The sequence below is a fragment of the Hydra vulgaris genome, chromosome 11, assembly GCF_038396675.1.
Source record: "Hydra vulgaris chromosome 11, alternate assembly HydraT2T_AEP".
In the NCBI taxonomy this organism is placed as follows: Eukaryota; Metazoa; Cnidaria; class Hydrozoa; order Anthoathecata; family Hydridae; genus Hydra; species Hydra vulgaris.
The window spans coordinates 11,601,117-11,621,305 of record NC_088930.1 but is presented as its reverse complement, the minus strand read 5'-3'; the positions used below and the strand labels follow the sequence as shown (position 1 = coordinate 11,621,305).

Here is a 20,189-nt window from a genome sequence, read left to right as displayed (position 1 = left end):
ATGTTCCAAATATCGTTCTACGGGGAAGTTGGCAGCAGATAACAAAGGTGGAAGACCGCGTTCCACCACTTCTAGGGAGGATTCTATGATCGTCAGATCCGTCAAGAAGGATCCTTGGTTATCATCAGTCGAGATACAAAAGCAATTAGAGCTGCCTGTATCGGACCGAACAATCAGACGACGTGCTGTTGAAGCCGGATTGTTTTCTCGACGCCCTGCAAAGAAACCGCTGGTTTCACTAAAAAACCAGAAGAAAAGACTCCTGTTTGCTACATCTCATATTGACTGGAATGTGCAGAACTGGCGAACTGTCCTGTTCAGTGATGAATCGAAGTTCAATATCATTGGGAGCAATGGCATTTGCCATGTACGTCGACCGGCCGGAAAACGCCTCAATTTACATTACTGCCATAAGTCCGTGAAGCATGGTGGAGGCAATGTAATGGTCTGGGGGTGTTTATCTGCTAACGGTCTAGGTCCAATACATCGAAACGATAGAATAATGGACCGTTTCATGTATAAAAATATCCTGAAAGATGTTATGTTACCTCATGCTGCATGGAATATGCCAATAAAATGGGTTTTTCAGCAAGACAACAATCCGAAAGACACTGCAAAAGTAGTCAAGCAGTGGTTTCAAGACAACCACCTATCGGTGATGGATTGGCCGCCTCAATCTCCGGATCTCAACCCTATCGATAACCTGTGGGAGATCGTCAACCGCAGAATTAATCATGAAGGTGTTCGTAATAAGGATCAACTATTTGAACAAATCCAAAAGGCCGGGGCAGCGATTCCACAAAGTTTCATTGATCACCTGATCGAATCTATGCCTCGAAGATGCAAGGCTGTGATCGACAACAAAGAACTCGCCACAAAATATTGATAGCGAAATACAGCTTGGTCAACATTTTGTCGAGTTGCACTTGTTTTGTCCAGAAGGAAATCAACTTTTTTTAACACTTTTGATTAATTTATTAATTTTCGTGTACAAATAATGAACTTTGTGATGAATAAAACTTGAAGAACTTTGTCTCTAAACAGTTTCATAGTTATTTCTCTAAATTGAAAAAATGCAGCACTTTTATATAAAGAAACTAAATTAGCATTATTTGGTTGCACTCGTTTTGTCCGATACTGTATATTAAATCTTAGATTAACAGAAAGTTAACAATTTTCAAATGATACGATTAGTAGCATATGAGTACAAGGGTGAAATGAAAACTAGAAAAAAAAAATTATTTATGTGTTTAAGATTTGTAATGGTGACTGAAAGATGCCTTTTAAATTCAGAAAAAAGATTCTTTTGAGATTAAGGAAAAAGATTATTAAAAGATTTAGAAAAAAAGATTCAAAAATTGCATTGTTCTACTACAACCAGTGACGGATCCAGCACTTTTTGGTGTTGAGCTAGTTTTCAGATATGGAGCAAACTCCATATTTATACCTATGTCAAATAATGATGCTTTGCAAAAAATTGCGATGATTAGAGGCTGGGAACAAAAAAGCCCTAAAGTTTCATCCTCCCTGGCCTAAACGTGAGAGCAACAATTTGATTAATTTTTTGCTATTATTAACTAAATTTATTTTCATCGATAAATTCTATGTATTAGTGTAGTGTATAATCTCTTAGCGTTCAAAAATTATAACCATTTTAAATTTGCAACCGGCTCAAATTGAGGAGGGTTTAAACTTTATATGGTCATAATTTTTAAACGCTATGAAATACAATGAAACTTAAAATTTATAATTTGTGAAACTTAAAATTTATCGATGAATATAAGTTCAGTTTAAAATAGCAAAAAATTATTTTATTAACTTGTTGCTTTCACATTTGGGGCAGGGGGAGTGGATAAAATTTAACGGTTTATTTGGCTCCAATCATCGCAATTTTTGCAAAGCATTATTATTTGACATAAGTATAAACACAAATGTTTAGAGTTTGCTCCATTTCCAGTAGTTAGCTTAAACACCAAAAAATGCTGGATCCGTCACTGACTGCAACGATTCGTGTTACTATTCACTAGTTTAACTTCTCTTTCCATAGCTTTAGCGTGACACGGAAACCTGGGAATGAATGGCTTTAAAGAGTTAAATCTAATGTTTCCCTAATAAATTGTTTGAAGATCGCTGGAAATATTCTTTTTATTGGAGGTCAATTTTGCACCATGGGATTTTATAAATGTAATTATTAACATAAAAGTTAATTTTCGGAATTACAAAAATATTAATATTATTTCGCCACACGGTTATTGCTTTAACAAATCTACTTAAACCAAGCTCTCTTAAATGTTTATGCTCAGCGCAAAGCATAAGTAAAAGAGTTTTTTTTGAGGCAGCAAAGTATTCGTTTCTTTGAATAACTGGATTTTTTCTTTTTTTAAGATCAGTAGTTAGAGAGAAAAAAAAGCTAGCAGAAATGATGAGAACCGTTCGCGCATGAAGTAATATACATTTCCATTAAGCACTTCAAATGTGTACTTAAATCACTTATAATTTCTAATAAAGTTAAGTTATTTGAAAATGCAAATACCACAGGAAATAATACTACTGCAGAAAAAAAAAAAAAAAAAAAAAAAATTTAAAGACAGTATTACAGTTGCTTACCTAGTTACCCTTTAAACTAGTTCGGACCACTAGTTTTTCTATCTAAAAAATAAAAAAAGGTGATGTAAAGGCAGATCATTACCATGAAATAAGCAAACGAACGATTGCAATTTTAATTTTCAACAACGAACTTTGGTTCTTCTATTAGTGATATGTGCACTCCTATAGTAACCATCTAGTAAAACTTGTTTCTTTTCTTAACTTACTTAAAAATAGCCACTTTATCATACAATAGCAATAACAATAATTTATAACTGTCAAAAACATCTGTTTCACTTAAATTGACTCTGAACTCAATGAATTGCATTCAGTTACTAAAACTTGTGACAACATGAAAGCTACTTCCACTAACTCACATACTACTAATAAAAATTCTTTTATTATTTTTAAATTCTTTATAAAACTTCACTTCTTTTCATTTCTGAGACCCAACATGATATATTAATGAAAAAAAATTTTTTTTTTGATAATATTAGGGACTTGTCTGATGTTTTATGGTCTCGTGAAAAAAAATTTGGTAGAAAGGTTATCACTTTTTGATTTTCTATTATTTCTAAGTATTTTTATTTTGTAGACCCTTTTAGGGAACCCAAACACACCTGCAGCTCATCTAATTTCATGTAAAGCATGTTTTAAATAAAACATTTCATTGTTTTATTTAAAACATGTTTTACTGTAATAATGAAACTTTTTTCGTTTCACATTGTTTATAATTGCGCACCTTTAATATAGTTTAATTCTATTAGTCGATAAGTTGTAATGAGGCACCCATACTTAGTCAATGAATTTTTTTATTTACGTCACAGATTTTGTCCTTTTTATTAAAAATTAAAAAAGACATTTCCTTGAGGTATTGTTTTTTAATGTATAAGAGATAAAATTAGAGATTTTATCTCTTATGCATGAAAAATCTCGCATCTTTAATTGCACTATTAGTATTTCTTCAACTGTTTATTGTTGCGAATGTAAAACTTACTAGAAACTTAAAGAAAATTTTACCGTTAAATTTTGAAAAATTACCGACTCGTAAATAAATTTTGAATTTTGATCACATGGTATTTTGAAATTTATGACGAATTTAAAAATATACCTGTTTTATTTTTATTTTATTGAAAAGTTTTGATTTCATTATTTACCTATAAATTTATATTTATATTATACTATACAGTTATAGTGATACAGTTAACAGTTTAACGTTATACTTTAGTGTAAAGACGTTTATTCATACGCAGTTTTCGCATGTTTCTTAGTGTCAAAATGGAATGCATTTGGTATACCGTAAATATTTATTAAAACTGGGAATATCTTTTGCCTATTACTGTGAAATATTTGAAACAGAGTGAATATATATATATTTTTGCAAACTTTAGGTTAAAGTATTTCATTATGCTTTTATTTGAAACACAGGGGTATCACGTGACATGTAACACAAGGATAAACGCGTATTTTTTAATATTTGAAGGGATAAGGATAATTTTTTTTTTGATATTTGAAACACTGGGATAAAGATAAGCGTAAATTTTTTTTTGGATGTTTAAGACCATTTTTAATATCCTGTGATTAAAAAAAAAAAAATTTGCTTTTGTTTTTTAGTATCTATCGTTACACTTGTTAAGTTAGTGACAAAATTTGTTACTATATAAGTGACAAAATTTATAAAAAATTTGCTTTTGAAAAAAACCCATTAAAATCAATGAAATAATAAAAGTAATTAGAAAAAACGTTTAATTTTAACAATAGATTCTATTTATTTAAAAGTATACGGATGCTGCATAAATAGACTTTTACGTAACTTAACGATATATAAAGTTAAATAAAAAAACAAAGGTATTTAAAGCAAGATTTTAAAAAGTTAATTTTATCTTTAAACTTAATTTCCTCTCGCTATCTTAGAAATTTAAAATATGTCTTGTAAGACATTCATTAACGTTGTTTATTTCGAACACCCTGTGAGAAAAAACGTCTATTGAAAAGCCTTAATATTGTTTAGTTCTAACACTTTGTGGGAAAACAGTTTGCGACTATTAAGCAAAAATTTTTTTTTACAATGTTTAATATACTTTATTTTTAGTCAGTCGTATATAACAATTTGAACATTGCGATAATACCTCGTCATTATTATCGCAATATTATTTATAGCAACATATAACAAGATACAACATTGTCACTATCGCAATAATAATAATAGCTCAACATAACAACGAATTGCATACCAATTATTTACAACTAAAACGCTCTCCGTTTAACTTAAAATAAAGCGTACATTTTCTAGTGATGTAAATTTTACGGTAAAATTTGATTCAAAATTTACCGGTAAATTTTAAATCGAAGAGGGTAAATTTTCCTTAAAAATTTTTTTTTTTTAAAAAAAAATAACAATAAATGAATAAAAATTTCAAAATATACCAGACGGTAAATTTTCAAAATTTTACGGTCAATTAGCCGGTAAATTTTACATTACGCAACTCTAACATTTTCACATCGAGGTTGTTTCCTTTGGAAACGCCCTCTCACTTCATAAACTAGATCTCAAGTAAAATTTTTACATCGGAATGAAATTATTTCAATAATGACAATTAAAAAAAATCGAGAAAGAGCTACAAGTGCCCCACACGACACAACGACTTATTTATAAATAACGATAAAATTATTTAGGTTTAATTTACAAAGTTAAAGACCAGACGCGACCTCGTTTAAACTTGAAAAATAGTTTCATAAAATACATTCATACACAACTTTGCCAGCAAAAGAAGGGCACAGGGTTTATTTTGTTAGAGAACTAATAAAAAACTCAATTCGAAGACACGACTTCTTAAACAAAATTGCAAACAAACTCGATACTAGATAATGTAGTCAACTCAAACAATGCCAAATAATTTTTATTATATATTACACTAGCATGAGTTACCCGGCGTTGCCCGGGCCAATATTTAAACTGGCTTACCTGATATCTGTACACAAAAATGGGCCCAAAAAATGGTCCCCTCTGATCCCGGGGTCAGGGGGGCCCATTTTTGGGCCCTCTTGACCCCGGGGATCGGGGTCAAAACCCAGCTAAGAACCTTCTCCTCCTCGAGGACTACCCCCATGCCAAATTTCATCGAGATCGGTCGGGCGGTTTGGATTTCTATACAGAACAAACAAACAAACACACACACACACACATTGCCCTTCTTCTATATATAGAAGAAGGGCAATGTGTGTGTGTGTGTGTTTGTTCTGTATAGAAATCCAAACCGCCCGACCGATCTCGATGAAATTTGGCATGGGGGTAGTCCTCGAGGAGGAGAAGGTTCTTAGCTGGGTTTTGACCCCGTACCCCAACCCCCGGGGTCAAGGGGGCCCAAAAATGGGCCCCCCTGACCCCGGGATCAGAGGGGACCATTTTTTGGGCCCATTTTTGTGTACAGATATCAGGTAAGCCAGTTTAAATATTGGCCCGGGCAACGCCGGGTAACTCATGCTAGTTATATATATAGAAGAGAAGACAAACAAACAAACACACACAAACACACATTGCCCTTTATATATATAGCTGGAGTTACCCGGCGTTGCCCGGGCCAATATTTAAACTGGCTTACCTGATATCTGTACACAAAAATGGGCCTAAAAAATCGGCCCAAAAAATGGTCCCCCCTGACCCCGGGGTCAGGGGGGCCCATTTTTGGCCCCCCTTGACCCCGGGGATCGGGGTACGGGGTCAAAACCCAGCTAAGAACCTTCTCCCCCTCGAGGACTACCCCCATGCCAAATTTCATCGAGATCGGTCCGGCGGTTTGGATTTCTATAGAGAACAAACAAACAAACACACACACACATTGCCTTTTATATATATAGAAGATTCTTTTCTAGAGTTTCAAGATTATAACAATATAGAATCGTATAATGTTAATCGAATGTTATAATCGAAAATGGGCAAATCTTGAATGAATTGTGACGTAGCGAGAATATTAATGCGCTAAATATGAATGAATTGTGTGATGTAGCGAGAATATAAAAGCGTTAAATATGTCGATGCCATTAAAATAACTGCAAATAATTTAAATTTACAAATAATTTTAGTCAAATGAAGAAATTATTATTACTTTTAATTATATACAAAGTAATTTCAATAGGTATCGTGCATATTTAAAAAATATCGATCAAATTTATAAAGTATAAACGACTCAAAATCTAAAAAAACTTAAATTAGCAAGAAATTCCAACATGTTATTTTTAAGTTAAAATAAGTCTTTCAATTTAATTTTTTAAATATTTGCCGTGAACGTGAACCAAAACGCGGTAAAACCCACGCGATACTAGCAAAATATTCTTTTAAATTTAAGCTTTTTATTTTAAGGCTGTAAGCGTAAATATGAACTGGTCATAATGGTACAAATAGGCGTTAATAAGTACTGTTCATAATGGTGCCAGTAAGCGTTAATAAAAGCTAGTAAATAAGAAATGTTTGTTCTATTTAAGTCAATTATCTGGTGTTCACAGTCGATTGAAAGTTTAATTATGCGCGCTAATTATATTTCTTCAAGTTTGTAAACTAGTTTTATAATTAGAGGTTATTATCTTTTCTTTTCCGAAAAATCTTTTTTGTGTTTTCTTGGGCTACTAGGTGAAGATCTTTTCCTTTCGCGTCGTTCGCTACTGCTTAGCTTTTCACGAGATAACCTGGTTTTTTCTCGGGAGTCATTATAATTAGCTTTCTTCAAATATTTAGTGTCGCTCCGATCAAAATCGTTTGAATGTTCTCTTCTACCAGATTTATATTTTTTATTTAATTCTTTCTTGTTTAAAGACTCCTCTTCACTCTCGTAATTATGTTTTCTTTTTTTTTCTGTTTTAATTTTTTTAGAGCTGGTAATAAATAGAAAAACTTAACTTAGTATTTATGATTCATTTTAAACTATTAAATAAAAAACTTATCTTAAATCATCAAAAAATATATCAAATTACAATTTGATAAACGTTAATTACTTTTTTTTACCTTTTATCATCTTGCTCGTTTTGTTCCCGTGCGGTCCTTACCCCCTCGTTTGCTCGCATTTCTCCTCCCTGTATTATATAATAAAAGATGGTTAACAAATCCCGTAGATGAAAATAAAAGCCCGTAATAATATCCAACGCTAGCGCTGTTCTCAGTTTTTTTTCTTTTTAAATCTTTGGTCAAGAAAATTTTTCTTATTTAGTAAATTTATAGTTTAAATTAATTGTTTTTATAGCATAATCGGATCTTTTTCTCTACAATATATGGGGATGGAGTTCTGTTAATATGAGTATTTAATTGTCGATAAATTAAAAAAATAACTATATTTTTCAAGAAGAGGAAAAAGTCAAATAAAACTTTGAAATCTTCGGAATGTAGAATTCTTTTTTTTCCAGTATTGCCTATATTTTATGTTATTTGCTACTCGGTGCAAAGATAACAGTAATAATCATCACAACCTTTTTTACGATAAAATAACATGCATATTAGTAAATATTGCTATTCAATTACATGACGGAGTCTGTCTGTCAAAAATATTATTAAAGAATATAATGTGGGATGTTCAAAATATTAGTAAAATATTCCACAGGTTACACAAATATTTAAGAAAGCAAGCCAGCCAATATTATTAATTAAAGCATAACCAAGAACGTTAGTTCAAAACATTATTTTAGAAAATATTGGAAGACATAACATATTTGGTACATAACGGAGCATGACAGTTAATAATAATATTGAAAAACAAGGAAAACATTTTTAAAATTCACAACGGAGTGAGTTAACTAACAATATTATTTAAATAATGAAAGACGGCGTCAGATAGTATTGTTAAAGCATATCAATATTTTTAAATAATAACGCAGCACTTTAGCATAATACTACTCAAATAATAATAAATGAACCCCAACTAATATTACATGTATAACCTGCGTTATTCAATAATACCACTCCAGTATCACACAATAGCCAATAATATCACTCTAACTCTGTTTTTAACCTCTATCAATCCTTTGCCGGCAGTATATTTTGAAATCTTATACAGGCTCAAAATAGGCAGAGCTATGCACAATCTAATTGGCTCATTTTGAAAGAGAGGCATGTGCGCGTTTGTTAAAATCAAAACAATTAAAACTTTTCTTTATATTTTTGACCACGCGAAGAGGTATTCTAAATCTTTATACTCTGTTAATATCTGCTTAATCAGTAATAAGTTCGAAAACTTAGCTTCATCAGATTAATTAGTAATAAGATCGAAAACTTTTTAATGATTAACTTATGTCATTTTTAAATTAGTATTAAGTTATCTTATTTTTAAACTAGTAAGTCATATTTAATTCATGCATTTTAAAAATAACACAATTCAAATCCTTTGTTAATTGTATTTAAAGTATATTAATCTGTAATTTAAAAAAAATTATATTTAATAAAAAATTAGAAGACGATGATGACTCTAGAAGAGGATGCTCTTTTCAAAGGTCAAAACGTTAAACTCTTCATAAAGTTAGTGTTTATCATCAAAATTCTTACATCTCACACGGTCAACTCCATGTTGCATGTTAAAGAACAAGATCGTTTAATTTCTTATTTTAATTTTAAAGGAAATCTGTTTGCTTTTATAAAATAAAAAACCAGGTCGTTTGATCGTTTGTTTTTTTAAAGTTATCAAACAAATATTAAAAAAATTTTTTTTCTTCATAATGTATCTGGAGTATTATTATTTTAGATTAAATAAATGATAAGTGGGAGATGTACCGACAGTAAATTACTTACGAAAGTAATTTACTGTCGGTAAAATTTACTTTTCGACTGTGGTACTGTCGAAAAGTAAATTTTTCGAGATGGTATCGAAAAATTTACTTTTCGATACCATCTCGAAGTATACGCAAATATTTCTGAACAAATGTTTTTTCATATAATGTAGTGTAAGCAGTATTGGTTTTAGATATTAAGCTGTCAGGGTTTCTGCCTGTGGTTTGAGATAATTGCATGTGTTGGGTTTTGAGGTTATTGCATGTGTTGGGTTAGATTTTCTTAAGTAATTTTATATTTGTTTTATCAATAAGCTCATTGATATTGTGACAAATATTGAATTGGTGTGAGTTTATGGCATCAATCTCAATAACTTTAAGTGATTGTTTGTGGAATAGTTGAAGCTCTTTTTTTGCTGCAATACTGCAAGACGAGAGTATAGGGGCGCTGTACAGAATGTGAGATCTAAGCGTAGGATCTATAAATTTGAAGTAGATTTAACTGAGTGTGACCAATCTTTTTAAGGCGTTTTAGTAAGTAGGGTACTGACTTAATAGTATTATGAACTTTTACCCATTGATCATCCCAGTTAAGATTTTTGTTTACTAGGATTCCTAGGTACTTGTAAGCAATCAACTGCTTCGAGTTTAGAATTTAAAAGAATTGGAGAAAGATTTTGATTAGAGTGACGACTCTCTACCGATAATGTTTGCACTTTAAATGATTGAGTTTCATACCATTAACAGTATATATATACTTAATTATATTTATGTGTTACTTATTATGTGTTTAAATGTGTCAAGGTTATATGAGTATATATTTTGTAAGTGTGTAAATATCTTTTATATATGAAGTGTTTCTATGTTTGTGATGTGTTATAATGTTATGTGTTTATAGTTTGTAAGTGATTATAATGTTATTTGCATGTTTTCAATTGTTGTGACTTGGCTTAGTTTACAGCAAGATTGTTGACCTTGCTAGCCAAGTGGCTTTGTTGAGAGCAAGAATGTTGTCCTTACCAGTAGAGTGGTGTACTGTCATGATGAAACACATAAATTAAATCTGTTTGTAATTAGTGTATTCATGAATTGTGTTGAAAAAATATTGTTGAATAAATGTGTTTAAAAGAAATGTTAAAAAGATATATAGTTTTTTATTATCTATAGTTTTTTATTATCTATAATTTTTTTAATATTTATAATTTTTAAGTTAATTTTGTTGAAAAGATATATACTCTGTTACTTATTTGTTAACAATTTGTATTTTGTTAATTTAAAAAAAATTTTGTTTAGAGATATATACTCTGTTCTTTTTTGTTAACAATTTATGCTTTTGACGATAAACAAATTTTGTTAAAAAACAGGCTTTCTTTTTACTAATAGCTTCTCCCCATTTAAACATTTAAAACTTCGATTTCCATCACTTAAATTTTATCTATAAAGGTAAGTATACAAAGCGTAATAACATAAGTTTTAGTAACTTTCATTAATCTTTTTGTATAGAGAATGTTTTCTCCATATTATTATTTTAATATATTATTATGTTAGTGTATTTTACAAATAGAGTGCTCAATATAGAGTGCTCAATGTTCTTAAAGAACAGAGCAATAATAAATTAAATATATTAAACAAAATTTATATATATAATATATATATATATATATATATATATATATATATATATATATATATATATATATATATATATATATATATACACACACACACCAGTGGCGGATACAAAGGAGGGGGGTAACTACCTCCCCTAAGTAATGTCAAACTTCAAAATAATATTGACAAACTTGTAAACGAAATAACAAAATACAAAAAAATTTTCAGCAGCTAACTATTTACTTTTTTCAAACTAAAACAAAAACTAAAACTAAAGCAAAACTAAAACTATTTCATAGCATTACAAAAAAAATCTATTGTTGCTTTTTTAACAATTTTACGATATCGAAGAAAAACGATGAAAGATTCGAAACATTTTAATGTTATCATTATTATTTCATTCTATCATATAATTAGATAACGATATAAAACAGTAAAATTACTATCGTTCAATTTTGAAAAATTTTTAAAACTGTTTTTAAAAACTTATGAAAAAAAAATTTTGGTTTAAAAAAATTTAAAAAAAAATTTGGTTTTAATGGTAGATTTTAATGGCGTTTTTGGTAATGGTAAATTTTATTGGTATTTTTAATGGTAAGTTTTAATGGTAAATTTTAATGGTTTAATGGTAAAAAAAAAAGATTTGGTTTTAATGGTAAATTTTTTTTTTTACTAATTTAATTTTAATTTGTAGTATAATTTATATACGCGATACCGTTTTTGGTAGTTAAAATTTCTATAAAAAAGTATTTATTTTTCAACAATTAATGTTGCAACACTTCAATTTATATTACACTTATTTACACTTCAAATTGTATTTAAGTAAGATACGAAGAATTTTTTTTATATAGTAACTGAATGAATTCTTACGAATTTCTTATTTAAAAAATAAAAGTGTGTTTGTTACTATTCTAAATAAATGACAAACGATTTTTACTATTTTTAATGAAATTATTTTTATTAGCTACAATGACCGATTGGGTAAAGAGGACAAGCTCTTTAGATGACTATTTTGTCATGCTGGTCCTATCGTTTTGCCTTTATCTTCGATGCCATCATCCGAACGATTTAATTGTGCATTTATTGGCGGGGCTGAAAATAATTAAATTACAATGAAACTTAGCCCTTTTTCTCCAGAACCTGGACTTGGTATGGAAGCTGCTAATTTTACAAATAAAAGTAACGCAGAAATTAATAAAGAAGATTCAATACCCGCGACGAAAGATGATAGCTGTTTGCCTATTGACATTGGGGCATTTTTAACACGTCAGGTAACTGAACAAGATAAATGCCATATTGAAATGCAATTGGTTTCCTGATCCAAATTACAAATATCCATACTCTGTGCATTTAAAGAAGGGTAAGAATGTTAATTGCTTTTTGTCCAAGAAACATATACTTAAATTTCCGTGGATAATGATTTCAGAATGCCTTTATGGAATTTTTTTTATTGCTGGAAGTATTGCTTTCTTTTTGCAAAAGTTGGGGAATGCACGGTCAAGTGCAACAACTCAAGCTAGTTACTTTACCTCATAAAAGTTAATCAAAGCTTTTGGGAAAGGATGGAGACTTACAATTACATGATTGCAATGCGTATCACAGAGTTGCTATGTTAGCAGCATCAGATTTCATCAGAACTTATGAATGTGTGTCTACAGATGTACATAATTTATTTAAAGAAGGAAGTTAAACAGGCTAAAGAAAATCGAGAACGATTAAAGCCTATAATTGAATATATAATATTTCTTGGTCGACAGAATATTGCTCTGCGAGGTCATCGTAATGATGGGCAGATCTTTGAAATTAATCAAAATTCTTCAGTAATTAATGATGGCAATCTTCGGGATTTGCTTTGCTTTCGAGTGAGTGCTCGGGGACAATATTTTAAAAAACCATTTGAATAACTGTAATTCTAAAGCAACATCCATAAGTAAAAGTATTCAAAATGAAATATTTGAACTATGCGCTCAACAAATTCAGGACAAATTTTGACAAAGTTTGGCTTTAATTTAAAGGATTGTGTTGGTATAGGTACTGATGGATGCAGCCTTATGTTAGGTGAAAACAATGGATCAGTCACGATATTACAGAAGATCCTACCAAACGCAATCCATATTACAACCATGCTTTAAAGTTATCAATTTCCAAATGTTCGTCTGTGCGAGCATAAGAAATACAATTGGCACAATGAAAGAAGTAATATCAATTTTTATTACTTCGCCAAAGCGAAGTAATGTTTTTAAATATATAAATAAGGGAATGCTTACAAGCTTATAAGAAACGAGATGGATTGAATGGCATGATGCTGTGTTAAGTTTTAAATCTTGTTTAATAAATATAGTAGAAACACTTTATTTCATATCTCAGTGGAATGAACGGGATTCTTCAACAAAGGCCGCATTACTAAAAAAATGCAATATCTGAGCCCTTATTTGTAATAACACTTTGTTCATTAGCCAATGTGTTAAATACCACATTCTCTTTAAGTGAGACTCTTCAAAAAAAATTATTGGATAAGGAATATGCAAAAACTATTCTTAAACATACCATAAAGATATTAAATAAAAGACGACAGAATGAAGAAAACTTTAATGCTATATTTATGACTGCATCAAAGTTACTAGAAGACTAGAAGGTTTAAAAATCAAGATTCCACGAATTACAGGAAAACCAACTAATCGCGCAAACCTTAATACCAATGATCCTCTAACTTACTATAGAGTCTATGTTTATTTACCGTTACTTGATAGAATACTTCTAGATTTACAGCAACATAAATACTGTTGATGAGAATGTCCAATTAATAAAAGTTTCTTCAGAATTTGAATTTTGGGAGCTAAATTTGGAAAGACGCAATCAAAAAGCAACAAGACCTACCTGAATATGCACTGGAAGCATACAAGCAATGTGATGGTAATGTCTTCCCTTTAATTAAATGTATTTTGCAACTGCTTTGCACCCTTCCTGTTAGCGTTGCTTCGGGGGAACGGAGTTTCTCGGTTTTAGAAAGACTTAAATCTTGGTTAATTTCCAATATAGGACAATTAAATGGCTTAGCTATGATGCATATCCATAGAGATTGCATCATAAGTCAAAAAGATTATTGATGGTTTTGCATATTCGAAAACTAGAAAGCTCAATTTTAAATTGTAGTTTGTTAAATTTATAAAAGTGTTCATTAAAAAAAAGAATATACAAAAGATATTATTTTGTCTTTTGTTGCACATTACAGACAGGACCAGACAAAAAAAATTGTGGTATTTAGTAGTGTTTAGGGCCCCCAAATCTGTCCCTTATTACAGATTAAATATTTATTTTCAACAGCTGATTTTTTCAAGATATTTATATACAGATACATTCAATATATTTATTAGCAAACTTTTCTAAAAATATTCTAAATAATTAAATAAAAAGTGGTTTACCTGAAGAAAAAAAAAGCGGATTTTTTTGTTTTCAAATTACCCCCTCCCCCCCCCCCCCCCATCCTAGGACAATGACCTGGATCCACCACTGAAACACACACACACATTCTAGTTTTTCTGCATTATATCATTGACCTTTTTTCTTTAGAATATTAAATATATAAAAAAAAATTAAAATAGTTAAAGAAGTTTCAATATTTCCAAGTTTCTTCACTTAAAGCAAATATATGATTGTTTATAGAGATTTTCTATTATTAGTTTTGTATTTACTTATTTATTGCAAATCTTGCATTAAGTGCATTTCAAAGCAATGAAAGGGATTTCATGATGAAGGATTACATTTCACTGTTCAATGCTAGCAGTACTTGCTGAGCAGACAGGCCTTATAATTTTTTCAATTTGCTTTGTTATGATTAAATGTTATGATTATCAATTATGAGTTTTTATATGTAAAAATTTAATAACTCTTTCAATTACTTTTTATTGTTTTTTTGATTAAATACTAATAATATTTTTTCAATAATTAATAATAAATATAACATTATAATAAATATATATAGCATTACTCAGTTAAAAAGATTATATTATTTTATTTATAACTCTAGTTTAAGTTCTTGATAGAAATATGTTATATTTACACATTGCTATATTATTTTAAAACATCTAATTTAAATGACTAATAGTAGAGGTAGAATATAATTAGATTATTATATTATGCTCTGCTTTATTTGCTTACACTTTATTTTAGGTAAGTTTAATAAAGAAAACTAAAAGTTCGACTTTTATTATATTAAGCATCATTTTTACACACACCTTTAATGCTTAATTATGTCTGATAATTTAAGAAGTGAAATTATTAGACTTCGTCGAAATGAAAAAAAACCACTCTAGGCAAGATGAATTAAATCGTCGCTGAAATGAAAGAGATGCGCTTAGGCGAGAAGAGATAAATCGTTGTCGAAATGAAAGAGATCAGCCCAGGCGAGCTGAAATAAATTGTAATCAAAATGAAAGAAATCAGGCTAGGCATGAACGAAATAAGTATATTATCCATCACATAGCAAGAAATAGTATTGCTATAGAAAGTAAATACCTCGGAGAATTAAACCATATTTGTCAGTATTGTGGTGCAAAGAAGTTTTTAAATGAAACTCATTTTTTGTGCTGCCATTCAGGAAAAGTTGTATTAGCTCCTCTTTCTCCATATCCACCATTATTGACTGATTTAATGACAGGAAGCCATGTTGATCATGCTTTCAATCAAAATTTTTTTAAACACATAAGGAGTTATAATTCATCCTTATCTTTTGCTTCTTTCACCGCCAAAATAGCTCCTCCCTCAAATATTGACCCTTTCTGTTTTAGGGTCTGTGGGCAAATTTTGCATCGTGTCGGAAATTTAAGGCCTGAAGAAGGTGTTCTGCCCACATAATGTCAGTTATATATCTATGATCCTAATGCAGCAGTGTCATTCAGAATGGAGCAGCCTGGTAATGATGGTTGTATACACGAGTTAATTCAACTCTTGCAAACTTTAATTAATCAAGAAAACCCATTTGCTCTTGCATTTAAAAACATGGCAGAAGTACAGGATGAAGAAATTTTGGGAGCAGCTTTAGAAGGTAGACCAACTTCTGTTTTTAAAATGTCTTTGCTTGAAGGTCAAGATAGACGTCAATATAATCTTCCTTCCCATGAGGAAGTTACTATTGTGTACTTTTGAGCCACTTTCAGTTTTTTTTGTAATTTTTTTTTTAAATATATTTTTGTTTATTAATTTTTGTGTCATTTTTCAATTTTTCCCATTAATTTTAATGCTATCAAGTCTATGCTATCATTTAAATAAAGACACTTTTATTAACAATACTCAATGACAAAAAATAAAAGTCACGGTCAAACATTTGATAAAGTTAATGCTAATCTTAAAGAGCCTTGGTTTTCACACAACCAAATTCCATGTAGCATGTTACAGAACCAAGACATTTTATAATTTGTTGTATAACTTTGATAAACATGCATTACAAGGTATGTCATTGAATGCATATTACACAAATAATATTTCATTTTTAAAATGTGATGTTTGTAATGGTTTTTGATAAATATTATTGTCTCATGATGTGGTAATATATGTTCTTTATTATATATTATTGTTAATATGTGTTATATAAAGTTATAGATTTATATTTTTCAAATGTTTATGTATGTTTCAAAGTGTGTGCTGTTAGTAGTTAAAATATGTACAATAAACTCATAATAACTCAATAACCCTCAATTTTGAATTTAATTTTGAAATTCCAGTTGAGCCTTTTTTTATGGATTATACTCCCAATAACTCTATTATTCTTTAAAAAACTAATTTCTTTGTCCCTTGGAGGTGTGAGTTATTTAGAGTTTACTGTAACATTTTATGCTATTTAATTAATTGTTGTGATGTTTTACGCTCACCTTCACGTTGGTGTTAAAAGGTGAAAAATGAAAAGTAAGTTTCTTATATACTTAACATTTTTGAGTTTTCAAATAAATTAATTGAGTGCATAACACATTAATTTGTAATTAATATGAAATAAGTATTTTTTTTTAATTATTTTGTTCCATTTTTAGGTCGAGTTCCTTCTCTTATCGCTGATTTTTGAAAATTTTCCTACAGAGAATAATTTAAGAAATGTTCTGAATATTGATTGTTTTCTAAAAGCTATAAGAAAGTTACATTAATCTTCATAGCATTTACTAAAATCTATAGAATAATGAAACAATGTTATTTAATTTGCTTTTATATTTACTTTTGATGTCATTTTTTGTCATTTTTTTTTACCTAAAATTTTTTTATATTTTATCTCAAGAAAAATGTTTTTGGTTTCTCAAATAAATTTTTATATTTTTTTCTTTTTGAAATTATTACTTCGTATAGATATATTCTTTACAGAAGAGTTTCTATAAAATAAAATCAAACCAAGCTAACTTATTTGACATAATTAGGAACCGTGACCCATTTTCTGTGTCTTGTATTTTAAATAAATTTTAATAAGGGGGTTTAAAAAAAGTCTTTTAGTTAAAACCTTAAGATTCCTAAAACACTGGAAGAAATATTACGTAACTGTCATCCATGTTAAAATTAAATAAGTACAGTTTTAAAGTATAGTAAATTAATTGTTAACCAAAAGCAAGAATTTCAAATTGATCGATTTTCTGCTGTTTATTAAAGTTCATTGTAAGAAGACCAAATTTAAAACAAGTTTAAATATAGCCGGGTGTGGAACAGATTTACCACGACCTGTATCGTACGGGTCATGACAGGTAGTATATAATAATAATTAACAAAAAAGTTATGATTTTTTTGTTAATTATTATTATACATTAATAGAACTTTGTACATTAAAGTACTTATGCTTTTACAAAACTTCATAACTCAAAACATCCTTGATTTTCAAAATATTATCTTAAAAACAAAGATTTAAAAAAAATTTGCATCATTTTCGAATTAAAAGCAATTGAAAGCAAGAACTGATTTGGATTGCCCTCGGTATTGTATTGTAATAAAAGATTACAAAACATTGTAGCATAATCAAGTATAAGAAAAATATTATGAACTGATGTCCACAAATTTGTTTAGATATAGTAAATTAATTCCAAAAGGAAGAATTCTTAATGTACCATAGCTTTTTGGAGAACTAAGGGTAAAGAGTAGAAACAAGAAAAATTGCAAACATACAAATTCATGTTGTTGCTTATTTCAATTCTAAAAGTCAATACATATAAAACACACATTTGTTGGTATATAGGTGTTAACCTGAACAAAAAAATGGTTATTGTTTTTTATAATTGGTAAAAAATCTTTACCCTTGAATAACAACTGATGGCAATTAATATGAAATAAAGCAACAAACTTTAATAAATTTTATATTTATTATGCTATTAAATTATTTTACATTAAACACTCTTAAAGAAAAAAAAAACCGCCAGCTCTAGAAAAAAAAAAATAATAAAAAAAAATTAAAAATGTATTCCGTATTTCCAAACTTTATGAATACTTTCGTTAAGAAATTTTTGGTATAAACAATAAAGTGTCCTTTTTTTGAATTTATGTGGATACCTGTTAGATATAATTTAAAAAATAAAATGTGTCATGTTTTATTTTGAAGTAATATTGTTTACTTCTTCAAATGTAAATTTTTATTTTGATAAAGTTCTTTTTATTAAAATAAATGCCATAATTCACCTTTAATTTGTTAAGTTTTTTGTTTGCCTTAGATTTGTTTTGATATAGTAAATTAATTACCTAAAGGATAAACTCTTTATGTACCACGCTTTAATGGAGAACTAAAGGTAAAGAGGTAGAAAAAAGAAAATTGCACACATGCATATTCATGTTGAATGTACTATTTAGTTTAAAAGTTTATACATTCAAAACACATATAGCTGTTAAATTGAACAAAATACTGGTTGTTGTATTTTATAGATGCTAAAAAAAAAATTTAAAAAATAGCCTCTAACCTCTATCAGCAATTGATAGTAATAAATATTAAATAAAAAAACTTTGACAAATTTATACTTATTAAGTTATTGTCTAACATTATTTTGCATTAAATACTTTTAAAGAACAAAAAGAAAAAATTTGTTAGCTCTGGAAAAATGAAAACAAAAGTTTAATACATAATGATTTTTTGGTATCAAGTTAGGTAGTCTGGTAAAACTGCATATAAACTTTGTATGTATAAAGTACTTCACCAGTAGTCTGGTACAACTGCATATAAACTTTTTATGCATAAAGTACTTCATGAGTAGCCTGGTGCAAACTTTGCATGCATAAAGTACTTCAACAGTAGTCTGGTACAACTGCATATAAACTTTGTATGCATTAAGTACTTCACCAATATTCTGGTACAACTGCATGTAAACTTTGTATTGAGTATGCTTCAAGACAAAGGACATTATATTTTACGAGAAATACATTTATAGATACATTTTTTTTCCATTTCTTTAAATTAACAACAGATAAAATGCCCATAACTAAAATAAAGTTTATTGAATTTTTTAGATTTTTGCAAGCTAAAATTCTCTTGTACAAATAGATTTTGATAAAATAAAATGAATTTCGTGTGTTGATAATAGCACAAGACTTGTATTGATAAACTTTGTTTATCATTACTTTGATATTAATTTCGAAAATCTGCTTTTTTGATTTTAATTATATTTTTCAACAAACACGCACATGCGTCTCTTTCAAAATCAGCAAATCAGATTTTTCTTATTTCTGCCTATTCTGAGCCTGTATAGGGTTTCAATATATGCTTCCCGGCATATTAATGTCTAACAATAGAAAATAATATTTTGAACAAAAAAAAAAGTTAAAAAAATGTCAAATTGTTGCTTAAGCTGTTCCACCAGGAAAGACTTGTTTATTCTTAAAATATCTAAATAACTTTTGTTAATAAAATACAAATAAAAAAATTACTATATATAAAAAAACACGATAATACAAAATTTAGTATATTATTTATTTAACTTACCTCAAATTCAGTTCCATATCTTGATCCTGATTCTTTATGTAACGATCTAAAATCAAAAAAATATAAAAATTAACTTTATAACTGTTTTTATAATTCCGTGAGTGCAATTATGAACTACCATGAAATGTAATTGTGAATTAGATAGATATAAACTATGCTAATAAAAAAAAATAACTACCTAATTTCCATCTGGGTATACTTCTGTAGCAAAATACGGTTAAAAAGCAAATTAAATGTTAATAATCAATAAAATTTACATTTGCTTCACTTACTAAAAGTTAATTTGTTAATTACTTAAGAGTAATTTTGTTTCTAC

The 20,189-nt window shown here is 28.8% G+C and overlaps 1 protein-coding gene across 2 annotated transcripts in view; it reads right to left on the bottom strand.

Annotated features, from left to right (window-relative positions):
• Nucleotides 1-6,663: 6,663 nt before the first annotated feature.
• LOC100206781 (multiple myeloma tumor-associated protein 2 homolog) overlaps nt 6,664-20,189 on the bottom strand; it is a 31,311-nt gene continuing 17,785 nt past the window's right edge. For both annotated transcript variants that reach the window (XM_065810096.1, XM_065810097.1), the window contains exons 8-10: nt 19,874-19,919; nt 7,586-7,653; nt 6,664-7,455 (exon numbers count right to left, since the gene is read on the bottom strand). In XM_065810096.1, the coding sequence (XP_065666168.1) occupies nt 7,164-7,455; nt 7,586-7,653; nt 19,874-19,919 (406 nt within the window). In that variant the 3' untranslated portion in view covers nt 6,664-7,163. The remainder of the gene's footprint in view (nt 7,456-7,585; nt 7,654-19,873; nt 19,920-20,189) is intronic.